This window comes from Geotrypetes seraphini, chromosome 7 (genome assembly GCF_902459505.1).
Source record: "Geotrypetes seraphini chromosome 7, aGeoSer1.1, whole genome shotgun sequence".
Taxonomy (NCBI): domain Eukaryota; kingdom Metazoa; phylum Chordata; class Amphibia; order Gymnophiona; family Dermophiidae; genus Geotrypetes; species Geotrypetes seraphini.
In genome coordinates, this window is record NC_047090.1 from 47,708,310 (window position 1) to 47,723,913 (window position 15,604).

The 15,604-nt window shown below is 40.1% G+C and overlaps 1 protein-coding gene across 22 annotated transcripts in view; it reads left to right on the forward strand.

Moving 5' to 3' along the window:
- Positions 1-15,604, forward strand: part of CACNA1C (calcium voltage-gated channel subunit alpha1 C) — a 1,333,094-nt gene that overhangs the window by 1,261,961 nt on the left and 55,529 nt on the right. For all 22 annotated transcript variants that reach the window (XM_033951116.1, XM_033951118.1, XM_033951120.1 and 19 more), the window contains 3 exons: positions 2,277-2,442; positions 6,933-7,060; positions 15,143-15,239. In XM_033951116.1, coding sequence (XP_033807007.1) covers positions 2,277-2,442; positions 6,933-7,060; positions 15,143-15,239 — 391 coding nt within the window. The remainder of the gene's footprint in view (positions 1-2,276; positions 2,443-6,932; positions 7,061-15,142; positions 15,240-15,604) is intronic.

Genomic DNA, 15,604 nt, shown 5'->3' on the forward strand with positions numbered 1-15,604 from the left:
GTTCCACGCCCATCAAGGAAATCTGCAAGGCTGCCACTTGGTCCTCAGTTCACACGTTCACTACTCACTACTGTCTGGATGCCTTCTCCAGACGGGATGGACACTTCGGCCAATCTGTGTTACAAAATTTATTTTCCTAATGGCCAACCATCCCTCCTCCCCCTCTGTTAGCTTGGAGGTCACCCATGCGTAAAGAATATGCTGCCTGCTTGTCCTGGGATAAAGCACAGTTACTTACCGTAACAGGTGTTATCCAGGGACAGCAGGCAGATATTCTTACGTCCCACCCGCCTCCCCGGGTTGGCTTCTTAGCTGGCTTATCTTAACTGGGGACCACGCACTCCTCCGTCGGGCGGGAAGGCACTCGCGCATGCGCGGTGCGGCCAACTAGAACTTTCTAGTTAAAAAGGTCCGTACCGGGGCTCCGTCGGTGACGTCACCCATGCGTTAAGAATATCTGCCTGCTGTCCCTGGATAACACCTGTTACGGTAAGTAACTGTGCTATCTGTCCCGGTGGGCTCACAATATATCTAATGTACCTGGGGCAGTGGAGGATTAAAGGGCAAATTCTATAAGAAATGCCCAAAAGTTAGGCGCCGATATAGGTACTGTTCAGCACGATTGAAGTAAAATTGAGTGCTGTTTAGTGAATCATACCTGCTCTAGGCACAACTAAAAGTTAGGTGTCCATGCGAATGCTTAAGCACGCTTAAGAGCAGTGATTCTGTAAGAAGGCACCTAACACATAGCCTAACATGCATGGAGGGGCATAATCGAAAGAGACGTCTAAGTCCGTTTATGTCCATCTCGCAAGTCGTCCAAAGTAAAAAACAGCCTAAGACACATTTTCGAAAGATACGTCCAACTTTTTTTTCGTTTCCAAAATCGTCTAAGTATAGGTCCTGCCGATCTGATCGTCCAAGCCACTAAATTGTCTATCTTTTATACCACATTTTCGTCCAACTTTCCATCCAAGTCCAAAATGCCTAGAACAAGCCCTGGTGGATGTGGGAGGGGTCTGCAAAGTGATGGACTGCATACCCAGACATGCCACCTAAATAGTGGGGTACCTTACAGGGCACTGCTGTGAACTTCACAAAAAGGGTGCCATGTCTTCTCCCTACAGCTTCCTTATAGGTCATGATGAGCCCCCCCCCCCCCCCCAAAACTACCTCCAGCATCCCCTAGACCCACTTATCTACCACCCCAATAGGCCTTTTGGCTGCAGGAGCCACTTATATGCCAGTACAAAAGGGTTTTGGGGGTGTATAGGGCAGTGCACATGTTTAAGTATCAATGCAGTGATTACAGAGGCTCCTTACACATGGTTCCTCCTCTCTATGGGTTGCTAACCCACCTCCAAGATGACATAAGCCGCCTCTGTGCTGGACGACTAGGCTTTCCTATGCCAGGCGGCTAAGTGATGATGGTCTGGAGGCTGAATTTTAAAGTTATGATTAAAATTTTTATGGGGGTGGGGGGTTGATGATCACTGGGGTAGTGTCTGGAGGTCTGTTTTATGTGTTTGCAGTGCTTATCATGTTTTACATGGTCTAAGTCACAACGTCCAAGTTCCGTCTAGGTTATAAATGCTGTACGACTAAGTCTAAGCCGGCCCACGTCCCGCCCAACTCCCGCTCTCGACACACCTCCCGAAACACCCCGTTTAGCTTTGGTCGTTCAGCGGCACTATGAAGGCCTAGGTCGTTTAGAAATACGTCCAAAACCCATTTTTATTATCGGCACTCGGACGTTTTTGAGAAATGTTCGTCCAAGTGCCGATTTAGGCCGGTTATTAGACGTTTTTCTCTTTCGACTATGAGCCCCATAGCGTCTATTTTTTGGAAGGCCGCCTAAGTTTTTAGAGGCGCCTTATTACAGAATCGCGCTTTCTTGATAGGAGCCTATGTTTCAATCAGTGCTGATTAAAAAGCTTACTAGGGCTTGTTATTCAATTTAGATAGGCGCCTATCTAGTTGAGCGCCTCTGAAATAGGTGCCTAACTTTAGGCGCTGGTTACAGAATTTGGGCCTAAGTGACTTGTCAAGGGTTACAGGGAGCAGTGCAATTGCTGAAAAAATTACGAAAAACTCTGGGAGGATTACTTTTTTTGCCTCACCCTGTATATATATTCTTTCATGTCTACACTAGTGTTTTATAAAGTCAACTAGGCACATAGTTGACTTTATAAAATAGGTATATAGAAATGCAAGTTACCTAGGCATAGCTTTGGAAAATTACCCTCCATGAACCTGAGGTCTCTTCTTTCTTCCAGGTGTGCCACAGGTGAAGCTTGGCAGGAGATTATGCTTGCTTGTCTGCCTGGCAAAAAGTGCGAACCTGAGTCTGAGCTAGGAAACTCCACTGAAGGAGACAATTCTTGTGGAAGCAGTTTTGCAGTTTTTTATTTTATCAGCTTCTACATGCTCTGTGCCTTCTTGGTGAGTCTAAAACTAACAGAAGATCAGAAATGCTTGAGCCAGCGTTTCTTCTTTGAGATCAAATTATAATACAGAAATCCACTGACAAACAGTTCATAGGGACAGTAAGCAGACTGTGTCTATTGTTGAGGTGAACATTAAGATTAATTCACAAGGTTTGATCAAGAGGGAGAGGGGAACGTACATGCAGTGATTTCCATTTCATAGAAACATATGGGTCAATATTCAGTCACCATAATCAGAGTACATTAAAACCTTGGTTTGCGAGCATAATTCATTCCAGAAGCATGCTTGTAATCCAAAGCACTCGTATAGCAAAGCAAATTTCCCCATAGGAAATATTGGAAACTCAGACGATTCGTTCCACAACCCAAAAACTTTAATACAAAACACTCGTTTAGAACAGTCACTACACTCCTGCAGCATCAGAGAGAGAAGAACCATCGGCTCAGTTGTGACGCGTCTATACTGTATGTACGTGTATTGCAAGACATTGCTTGTATATCAAGTTAAAATTTAATAAAATGTTTTGCTTGTCTTGCAAAACACTTGCAAACCAAGTTACTTGCAATCCAAGTTTTTACTGTGTTTTTAAACACTTGCTACTGCGATCAAAAAAATATCCATATGTTCAGTCTGCTATCCAGATAGTAGCCAGCACTGAATAGGCAGATAATGTGGTGAGCAGCAACATTTATCCAGATAGTAGCAATAAGCAGCCTTTCTGCTGTCCTAAGTTATATTAATAACTTATCCAGATAGCAGATGGCATATTGCTGCTATTCAGATAAGTTCCAGGACTGCCTTGGCTCTGCCGTTGTTCTAACTGCAAGACCCGCTATACTCATGTTACCTCTCTCCTAAAGTTACTTCATTGGCTCCCAATTCATTTTCGAATACAATTCAAACTCCTACTGACCTACAAATGCATTCACTAGGCAGCCTTTCATTATCTCTCTTCACATATCTTCCCCTATGTTCCCCACCATGAGCTCCACTCAGCCAATAGGTCCCTCCTATCTGTGCTCTTCTCCTCCACTGCCAACTCAAGACTCCGTCCCTTCTGTCTTGCTGTGCCTTATGCCTGGAACAAACTGTATGAATCCCTGCGATGGGCTCTTTCTCTGGCAGTGTTGAAGTCCAAGTTAAAAGCCCACTTCTTCGAGCATCTTCTTTCAGTTCCTAACTCTTCTCACCTTGGGTTCTGCATCCCCAACCCTATATGTCATATTTGTCTGTCCAAGTTAGACTGTAAGCTCTTCCAAACAGGGACCATCTATTAAATGTCAAATGTACAATGCTGCATATGCCTTTCAGCGCTATTGAAGTGATAAATAGTAAGAACATAAGAACAGCCTTTCTGGGTCAGACCAATGGTCCATCAAGCCCAGTGGCCTGTTCTCATGGTGGCCAATCCAGGTCCCTAGTACCTGGCCAAAACCCAAGGGGTAAAAACATACCGGGCCATGATGCACCCTCACCTGGAGTACTGTGTCCAGCACTGGTAGCTGTACATGAAGAAAGACACGGTACTACTTGAAAGGGTCCAGAGAAGAGCGACTAAAATGGTTAAGGGGCTGGAGGAGTTGCCATACAGTGAGAGATTGGAGAAACTGGGCCTCTTCTCCCTTGAAAAGGGGAGACTGAGAGGAGACGTGATCGAAACATTCAAAATACTGAAGGGAATAGACTTAGTAGCTAAAGACAGACTGTTCACTCTCTCCAAGGTAGGGAGAACGAGAGGGCACTCTCTAAAGTTGAAAGGGGATAGATTCTGTGCAAACGTAAGGAAGTTCTTCTTCACCCAGAGAGTGGTGGAGAGCTGGAACGCTCTTCCGGAGTCTGTTGTAGGGGAAAACACCCTCCAGGGTTTCAAGACTAAGCTGAACAAGTTCCTGCTAAACTGAGACGTACACAGGTGAGGCTGGACTCATTTTAGAGCACTGGTCTTTGACCTGGGGGCCACCATGTGAGCGGACTGCTGGGCATGATGGACCACTGGTCTGACCCAGCAGCAGCAATTCTTATGTTCTTATGTTCCATGCTACCGATCCAGGGCAAGCAGACTATGGATTTTTCCTCCAGGTAGTAGTATAGGGCAAAGGATATTTAATAGCACTGTCTGCATAGCAAGTGCTACTCTCCAAATGAGAGCTTCTGTATATCAACAGCAGCTAAAGGCCATCTGGCTAATATTCAGCATTGTTTTAAATGTTGATTGTCACAAGCTAAATTAACCCTGGATATTCAATGCCTGGCCACGTCCAGGCACCGGCACAGAATACTCAGGGCTAATTCACAGGATCCTAACTGCCAGAGCTTATACGGGTCCTGCATGAATATTGGCCAAGACCTGCATAAAACATTCCTGCCTGGATTCCAGTCACCATCCTCTAACCGACTCCTTCTAAAGGTTTGGGAAGGAAGAGCTGGATCCTAAAAGGATGTTGAAGATGAAAAAGTGAGGTAAATTGGAAACAACCACAGCGAAAGGACACCTCACTGTTTTGGATTCAATCACAGGATGGCGGAAGCCATCAAAGAAGTAAAACGATTTAAACTACACGACGGCCTCCTAGCTACTCAAGCTGCAAAACTAGATACCCAGATCTCCAACCTGCTGATGACCACCGCAGACTACAAGACATCCAGAAAAGAACTAAAAACTATACTTTTCAAGGAATTCCTGAAACAGCCCTAACTTCACGTTCTATTAACAATGCTAAAATAGACAAAGAATCCACTCTTACTACCACAGCAATGACAATTGTGCCTCCATTGTAACCCCCGTCTATATACCTCTTGTAAGCTTTACTAATTCCAACCCCTGAAAAGATCTACTCTTTACCAATCTAGTAAATCAACTGTTCTTCCATTGTTACCCCCGTTTATAAATCTTTTGTAAGCCGCTTGAACCGCAAGGTAATGGCGGAATAGAAATCCCTAATGTAATGTGATGTCATGCACATCCAAAACATGTCTTTAACCACTTTGGCTCTCTTCATAACCTCCTGTTACTGTATTGTGTGTTTAATTACTGTTGTTTGACTTTCTGTAATACTTTTTAAGAAAAATAAATAGATTACAACAGTAAGAATTCCTTTTCTTTACTTATTCTTTAATTGCAGTGTCTCTAGCATGCCCCGATGGGACCCGTTTCGCCCGAAAGGGCTTTTTCAAGGGTTCATGTGGGAGCTCTTTCTCAGCATCCTTATTTTTTAGGGGCTAAAGAATAAGGGCTTTAGCCCCTAAAGAATAAGGATGCTGAGAAAGAGCTCCCATATCACCCTTGAAAAAGCCCTTTCGGGCGAAACGGGTCTCGTCGGGGCATGCTAGAGACACTGCAATTAAAATTGTAGAATCCATGATGATCCAGTGGTAAATGGACAGAAGCAATGCCCACTTGGTCTTGCCAAGGATTTTGTATGGCAGGCATGGGGAGGTGGATTCCAGCAGGGGGTCATGGATTACCTAGAAGTATGGAGGAGTGTGTGGTACAGTGGTTGAAGCTACAGCCTCAGCACCCTGGGGTTGTGGGTTCAAACCCCGCGCTGCTCCTTGTGACCCTGGGCAAGTCACTTAATCCCCCCATTGTCCCAGGTACGTTAGATAGATTGTGAGCCCACCAGGACAGACAGGGAAAATGCTTGAGTACCTGATAGTAAAACCGCTTAGATAACCTTGATAGGCGGTATATAAAATCCTAATAAAGCAAAGCAATTAACTGGATACTAGCTTTTATTCAGAAAGGTGCCTAGTTACCTTCACTGCGTAAAGTTAGAACAGCTTTTTTTCATCCTAACTTTCCCCCTCTTTTAAGAACGCATAGCATGGATTTTAACGGTGGTAACTTCTCCGACGTTCATAGATTTCCTATGAGCATCAGAGCAGTAACCGCCAGTGCTAAAACCTGCGTAAAAGAGGGGGTTTATGCAAGTTCCTAGCTAATCAGAGGGCTGAATATTGACAATTAAGATGCAATATTCAGCAGCATTCTGGTTCAGTGCTTTTCAATATGCTTCTCAGCCCCAGACAAGCAATTTAAATGGCCAGGGACCTCGCCTGGCCTTTTGGTCTATTCAGTCTCCCCATCTACACCAGAGTCAACATTTGTGCTCCAGACTAACATAGGCCCTGATTCACTAAAGATAGCACCAGTCGGGTTTTAGGATCGTAAAACCCGATGCAAAATAGCCAAGCAAATGTTAGTGAATCAATCGCTTGGCTATTTTGCATGGGATTTTACTCATTTGCACTGGTTGGATCGGATCGAAAAATGGGGAAAAACACGCGGTGGGCCATTTAGTGAATTGGGTGGGTAGCAGCGATCATCGCTAAACCTGTGAAACAGTTTTAGCAACGATCCCTGACTTTGGGAATCGGGGCCATAGACAAAGACAGAGAGGAATCTGATGACGGGGGAAATTGATCCTTAATGTTCTATGGTCCGAAAACATATTTTTATGACAGTTTTCTATTCTTGATTTCAGATCATCAACCTCTTTGTTGCCGTCATCATGGATAATTTTGACTATCTGACAAGGGATTGGTCTATTTTGGGCCCACACCACCTGGATGAGTTTAAACGGATCTGGGCAGAATATGATCCAGAAGCCAAGTAAGTGATAGCACTGTAGTTTTTGTAGCCATGTCTCTCAAATACTTAGCCAGAAACCAAGGAAGTGACTAAGCAAGGGTGGAATGGCTCTTATTTGTTTGTTTGTTTGTTTTTTTAAATCTTTATTCCTTTTTATTTCTTTCAACAAGTGTACAGTATTATTACAATTAATTTACATAACACACTTGGCATTCTTAAACAATATTATTATACATGTTTTTATTCCCCCCCCCCACCTCCCACCCTTTTCCATATCAATAAAATATTCCTTCCAAATTTATATATAATTATACATCCCTTTTTGATAATACAATTAATTTGACATGAAATCTGTCCCTTCCCCCATCCTTCTTCCTCAAACACTTTAAACATTTTATTATACCCAGTAATGCACAACAATAAATATCCCATCCTATTACATATATCTCCTTATTTTTCATAACAACATATTTCCAATATTTTTCCCTCCCTATCCCTCCCATCCCATCCCATCCCATTTCTATATATTATCCCCTAAGGAAAAAGAATAAACTTTACTCGTTATAATATTCAATTAATGGCCTCCACACCTCTTGAAATCTTTTAAAATACCCCCTCTGTATCGCAAGAAATCTTTCCATCTTATACATATGACAAACTGAGTTCCACCAAAAATTACAATTCAATCTAGAACAGTCTTTCCAATTAGTTGTTATCTGTTGAATTCCCACTCCCGTAAGAATCAACAATAATTTATTGTTTGCTGCAGATATTTGGCATTTGGCCCTCATACACATTCCAAAAATCACTGTGTCATAGGATAAAGCCACATGACTCTCCATCAACATATTAACTTGATCCCATATTGATATCCAAAATGCCTGAATACATGGACAATAAAATAAAAGATGGTCTAGAGTTCCAACTTCAATTTTACAATGCCAGCATCTATTAGACTTAGAGCAATCTAATTTTTGTAATCTAGTAGGGGTCCAGAATGCTCTATGCAACAAAAAGAGCCATGTTTGCCTAATAGATGCTGACATCGTACCTTTAATTCTCCAAGACCAAATACGTGGCCATTGAGATGCATTAATCTGATGCTTAATCTCAATGCTCCAAATATCTCTTAATCCATTTTTAGGCTTCTTATTCAAATAATTAGATATAATTTTATACCACTTTGCGGCCTGGTGACCCAGAAAATCTGCCTGGATTCTAAGAATTCTAAGCTGTAATGATCATTTAAAGATTTCCATTCAGGGAACCCCACCTGAATAGCCTGCTTCAATTGCAACCACTTATAACTTTGTTTTTTATTCAGACCATATTTATGTTGCAATTGTGAAAATTCAAGCATCTTACCATTATCAATTACTTCCGTTAATGATCTTATACCTGCTTTAATCCAATCTTTCCAGACAACCTTAAACCCGCCTATTTGTATCTTGGAGTTTACCCAAATAGTCTGTTGTTTCGATTTTAAAATAGAATCAGTAGTTAATTTGTCTACAAACCTTAATGTTTTCCAAGTATCCATTAATACTCTATTGTCCTTATGTATTCTAGGCACTTTTATACCAAGCAAAAGATCAAGCCTAAGTGGAAAGATAAGTGATCTCTCCACCCTTAACCACTCTGGTAATTGTTCCAAAAGCTCTGGGAGGACCCAATACATACCTTGGCGCATGATATAGGCCTGATGATACCTATAAAAATTGGGAAAATTTACCCCACCCTCCTCAATTGGTCTTTGCAAAGACACTAAAGCCACTCTTGCAATTTTACCCAGCCAAATAAATTTAACCAGAATACTATTTAATTTTTTATAGAAAGACCCCTGAAAAAACACTGGTATCATTCCCAATTGATAGCAAACCACAGGCAAAATCATCATTTTAACAGTTTGTACTCTTCCCCACCAGGACAAATATAAAGGATTCCATTGCTCACACAACTCTGTAACTTTTTGTAATAAAAATTTTTCATTTATTCTCATTGTCTCTTCAAGTGTTTTATTCAGCCAAATACCTAAGTACTTTATTCCATCCTCTTTCCATATAAAAGGGAAAGAATCAAGTATACCTTTTATACAATGCACATTTAAAGGTAAAATCTCTGATTTAGTCCAATTTATTTTGTATCCTGAGAATTTTCCAAATGTATCTATGACCTTCAGTAGACATGGGATTGTTGTTTCCGGATTCCTCAAATGAAGCAAGATGTCATCTGCATAAGCAGATACTTTATATTCCACTCCAGCACATGGAATACCCTGTATGTCCTTTGCCTGTCGAATAGCTAATAATAAGGGTTCAAGAACTATATCAAAGAGCAAAGGAGATAATGGACCATCTTGTCTAACTCCCCTCTGCAACTTAAAAGCATCCGAAAAATTATTATTTATATATAAGCGAGCAGTTGGGGAGCTGTACAATGCTTGTATCATTTGTATAAATCCGGATCCAATACCAAACCATTCCATAGCTTGATACATGAAACTCCATTCTACACGATCAAAAGCCTTCTCAGCATCTAGTGAAACCGAAAAAGACGGATCATTAATTTGTTTTGTTAAATAATACATCTGAAATGCCAGTCTAGTATTATTAGAAGAGTGTCTTTGAGCAACAAATCCAGTTTGATTCATTCCTATTATATGCGGAAGAGCTTTAGCCAATCTTAATGCTAAAATCTTAGCTAATAATTTACCATCTACATTTATTAAAGATATAGGCCTGTAGTTTGAAACCAATGTTGGATCTTTATTTGGCTTTGGCAAAACAATAGTTAAAGATTCTGCCATAGTGCCTGATATACAACCTTTATTCAGTTGATCCTGATATAATTTTAATAAATACGGTAATAGGGAAATTTGAAATTCTTTATAAAACTCTACTGTAAATCCATCTCCACCTGGAGCGGTCCCAACTCTAAGGGATTTCAATGCCATTTGTAACTCTTTTAATGATATAGGTTTATCTAAACTTCTTTTTATATGATCAGGAACCTTAGGACCTTCAACTAAACTCAAAAAATCCATCCCATCTTTCTCTTTATTTAAATAAGACTCCGAAGAATACAATGACTTATAATATTTTAAAAATTGTTTTAATATATTTCCAATTTGAGAATGAGAATTTCCTAACTCATCTTTAATTATGCTTATTTTCTCCTTCCTTTTCTTTGCTTTTAAATAATTTGCCAATAATCTTCCAGCCTTATTTGCACTACCATAATATACCACCTGCTGAGCAAAAATATCTTTCCTTACTAACCCAGAGGAAATTTCATTATATTCACATTTTTTTTAACAATATTTGAAATGTCTCCTGTTCCCATTTATTAACCAATTTTAATTCCAAATTCTTAATTTCTTTTTCCAAATTCACATATTGTTTTCTTAACAGTTTCTTTTTATATGCAGAATATGATATAATTTGTCCTCTCATAGTTGCTTTGAAAGCATCCCATAAAATTCCAATCGAAATTTCCTCTAAATCATTAAGTCTAAAATATTCATTTATTTTATTTTGAAATTCTGTGCAAAATTTAGAATCAGCAAGCAATGTATTATCAAACCTCCATACAGGTTTGGAATTATCTGGATCTACTAAGTTAACTTCTATCCATATACCACCATGATCAGATATTGCTATTGGTTCTATGTCAGCTTTTATAACTTGCTGTACCATCTGATCTGAAATAAAAATATAATCAATTCTTGAGAACGATTGATGAACATGTGAACAAAATGTAAATTCCCTATCATTAAAATGAAGAATACGCTATATATCTTTTAAATTACATACTTGTACCAAATTATCTAATCCCATTGATTTCATTATTCTACTAGGCTTTTTATCCATTATTGGATCTATAACAGCATTGAAATCCCCAGCCACCACTAAATTAGTAGTAGCCAGTTGTAAAACTAATTGTTGTAGAGATTTAAAGAATTCACTTTGATTCGAATTAGGTGCATATATATTTAGTAACGCCATTGTATTACTGCCCATGCTCATGTCAACAAGTAACCACCTTCCTTGAGGATCTGCCTTAACCATATTAAATGTTGCTGGACATTTTTTATTAATCAATATTGCAACTCCTGCCTTCTTTTTTACCGCTGGTGCAAATAAACATTGTTTTATCCACTTATCTGTCAGCTTCATAGACTCTGTTCCAGACAAATGTGTCTCTTGCAAGAAACATATATCTATATTTTGTTGTTTAATATATTCCAATACCTTTTTCCTTTTTATAGGGTGATTAAGGCCATTTACATTCAAAGAAAAAATTTTAAAACCCATTTTACAAATAAAATATAAAATACATATATAATCCACTCAAACATAAAATATACATTTTTTCTTTTTCCTTAAACCAATATATGAGTCTCCCCCCCTCCCCTCTTTCCCCATCCCCCCCTATTCCCATCCCCCACCCTCCCCTCCCCTAACACAAATGTAAACTTCGAAACGCACATATTACTGAGCAAAAAATAAACTCCCCATAGGCAATAACATACTCATTTTTCTTTCTCTAATCTTTCAAACAACCAACACTAAATTCTCCTTCAGTCAATCCATTCTTCAATACCCTAAATACCCATATTTACTATAATTCTTTATTATATACTTCCCCCCTCATCCAAATTTCCAAACATTCTTCCATCCTATACTTCTAATATATTTATAAAAGGATATACCCAATATTTCGGAAACCATTTCTTACAATATATACTCCCCCAAGATTAATATTATTATTTTTTTTTTTGTCTAACCTAAGTTTCTCACAACTTCAATGGAACATACATCACTCCATCCTATAATATTCTTTTTTTTTTTTTAACCTTACATCAAAAGAAGGATCAAACATTTCAACCAAGCAGACCTCATATTTTTTAAAACTCTCATTAATTTTCATTGCATCTTCAATCTATTACAGTCTATTCTCCATTCTGCACAACTGTAACACTTGTACATCTTCATCCTGCTGTTTCAGTCTCTTATTCCATCTTCTTGCAGATTGCTATTTCATCTTTCTCCAATAAAGTATTTTTGCAACATCATCCTTATATCTCAGTCAATTTCAGATGCAAATTGTAAATCTAAATAATGCTCAAGTCATTTCCATCAGTCCATCTTCACATCTTCTTCTCTTTACATCAATAGTCTTTTGTATTTTTCATCTTATTATATTCTAAGTTCCCACATTTCTCCAATGCAGCATTTATGTGTCCTCATATTATTATCTCAGTCACGCTCAAATGCAAATTATAAATTCACATTAAGAAACCATCCAAATCTTATAATTGTTCCTCATATTTTCTTCACTTCCTATATGCTCCATCCCTCTTCTTACCTTGTCAAAATCTTCTTTTCTTCTTTTCTTATTGTCTCTTTAAAATTTTTCATTTCTATTCTTTAAATCTTGTTTGAAATGTTGATCCCCCTTAAACCTAACTGCAACAATTTTCTAGAAAATATTTTTCTCCTTTTCTATTTTTTTTTTCCACTTTTTCCTTCTTTATAAAATATCTTTCAATTTTCACTCAAAAATATAAACCAAAAATAATCTAAGTATATTATTTATTACATTTTCTAAATACTTTCATGAAACCATAGGCAAATTATATTGATCTAGAAATTCCTGTAATTTGCCTGCTTCTTCAAAATTATAAGTTTTATTCTCATAAGTTACCCTCATAATAGCAGGGTATATCAATCCATATCTTGCTCCCATTGCTCTCAGTTTAGGTCTTAAATCCAAAAGCTGTTTTCTTTTGTAGGCTGTAGCTTTTGCAAAGTCAGGTACTATAAAGATCTTAGAATCCTGGCATTTAAGATCCTTGTTTGTTTTAGCCAGCTTTATAATCTCTACCACCTGCTGATGTCTTAGCAGCTTAAAGATTAGTGGACGGGGACCCTTCTGACTATTTGATCTTTTCATCGGTATCCGATGTGCTCTTTCTATCTCCAAAGGAAAAGAACTTTTAAATGGCAAGATCTTTGGGATAAAATTAGTCACAAATTGAATAGGATCATTCTGCTCAATCCCCTCAGGTATCCCAATCAGACGCAAATTATTCCTTCTTTCACGATTTGATAAGTCTTCAAAATCCTTTTTCAATGCCTCTATTTCTCTGTGATCTTTTTTACACACCAGCATCTCTGCCTCAGATTTCTCAGCATGCTTTTCTAACTGCTCAATTTTGAAGTCAACTGCCTGTATTCTATTTGTCAGACTCTCTATTTCCTCCTTCACAACTTTTATATTTTTAGCGTTATCACTTACTATTTCTTTAATTTTCTGAAGTTCATTCATCAAATCACTGTTATCAATTTCTTCCTGAGGCAACGGGACCGCTGTCGGGGATACCGAATCCATTTTTGTTCTTTTTTTACTTCCTGCTCCTGAATTCACCGGATTACTTTTACTAGTTTTACCCGAAGCCATTTCTTACTTCAATTCTCTCTTTTCCTTCACTTTTCACTGCCAAAATCTTAATAAAATTTGCCTGTCACAACAGAGCTAATCCTCTACCCAGCCATCTTCGTGCGCTGCAAAGTTCTAGAATCGAATGGCTCTTATTTGAATGAAGCCAAGTTCACGGTTCATAGACAACCCCGCGAAAGACAAAGGCGCGCGCCGACAACTGAGCGCAAGATGGAGGCACGCACCGAAGAAAATTACAGTTTTTAGGGGCTCTGACGGGGGGGTTTGTTGGGGAGCCCCCCAGTTTATTTAATAGAGATCGCGCCGGCGTTGTGGAGGGTTTGAGGGGTTGTAAGCCTCCACATTTTATTGTAAACTTAACTTTTTCCCTAAAAACAGGGAAAAAGTGAAGTTTTCAGTAAAATGTGGGGGGTTACAACCCCCCAAACCCCCCCACAACGTGGCGCAATCTCTATTAAGTAAAGTGGGAGGGTTCCCCCCATGCCCCCCCCCCTGTCGGAGCCCTAAAAACAGTAATTTTCTGCGGCGCGGACCTCCGCGCTGCGCTCAATTGTCTGTGCGCGCCTTTGTCCCAGCGCGCTTTTGACCTGACACCCAAGTTCACAAGTTGAATAAAACCCTCCCTCCCAAAAAAAGAAAAACTCACCTGCCTCCCACTACTGAACCTATGGCAGTCAGAATTTTTTTAAACACCGTCTGCCACAAGCAAAAAAAATCAAGGTATTCAGTGGCAAGAAAGCAGCTAACACTGACTATCTGGAGATGGTGGTCAGTGGCTGGTGCTATTTCCTCATCTTCACCCATGAACTGTGTCAGCACTATCCGGAAAGGGGCAAGACAGTTTGTAAAAATATTCAGGGCATTACCCAGATAAGCCCTTTTAAGTATTGACACCTAATAGTTTACCTTCCTCCAGTGACCAATCAAACTGGCATTTCCTGAGGAGTGAAAGTAGAATGTGAATCTCAGGCTACGGATTGAGTTAATATAATGCAAGATCCCACTGGCTCCATTATTTCTGGAGATCCTTTGTAGATTTGATACCTTGCAAAGGACCAGCAGAAAAGATGTTTATTTGTTCATTTCTGCGTTAATAAAACTTATATAGCACTTTCTGGGTCACCAACCATGTAAAGCATTATGTGCCGCAATGAGATTCTGGGTGTGCCACGAGATGCTGGTAAGGAGAGGCGCTGGCTGACCGCCTACAGGACATGCCTTTCACGGCGAGAGGCACGTCCTGAAGGCAGTCTGCCGGCACCTGCACCTCTTCTCCTCGCTGTTGCCTCTCCTCTTCTCTGTGCCTCTCCTGCTCCAGCACCTCCCACTGGTGGCTCAGGGCCCCATCTGGAGAGCCTTTGCACATGCGCAGACCTTCACATCGATTTCTGCACATTTCCAGAGCTAGTTATACAGTGTCAAGGATGGTGGGAGGGTCTTGTATGAGACTTTTTCCACCCTTGACATATTGAGTCTGGCCTGTACATATGCATTTTCTACCTTGCTGCATGGTCCATGTGAATGAGTGATTTATTGATATTACTGGATTTTCACTTTATCTACATCACTTTTGCTATTTACCCAGAAAGACAGCTTTTGAAAATCTCCCTTGCTGTGTGTCCTTTTCATGTTTCCTTACAGAGGCCGAATTAAACATTTAGATGTGGTCACTCTGCTTCGACGAATCCAGCCACCTTTAGGGTTTGGGAAGCTCTGTCCTCACCGAGTGGCATGCAAAGTAAGAAGCAAGTCCGTTACATGCAAGGAGTGGGAAACAGAAGCGAATGAAAAGACATTTATATTCCACTTTTTCTCCATTCGAATTGAAGCTCAGTTACAGATAACGGGGCATACTCGTACTGAAGAACTTTAGGTCATTGCTATAGTGTAGTAAAGGTGGGGGCGAGGGGAGCGGTCCGCCCCGGGCACCATGTCGAGGGGAGGGCCTCCTCCTCTCCGCTCCCCTGCCTCTTCCCATTTCTCCCCTCCAGCGAACAACGGCGTGCTCTTCACAACCCTGTCGGCTCTCCCGATGTCATCGCTTCCGGGCGCCGTCAGAGGGAGAGCCAACGAGGTCACAAGGAGCACGTCATTGACCGCTGC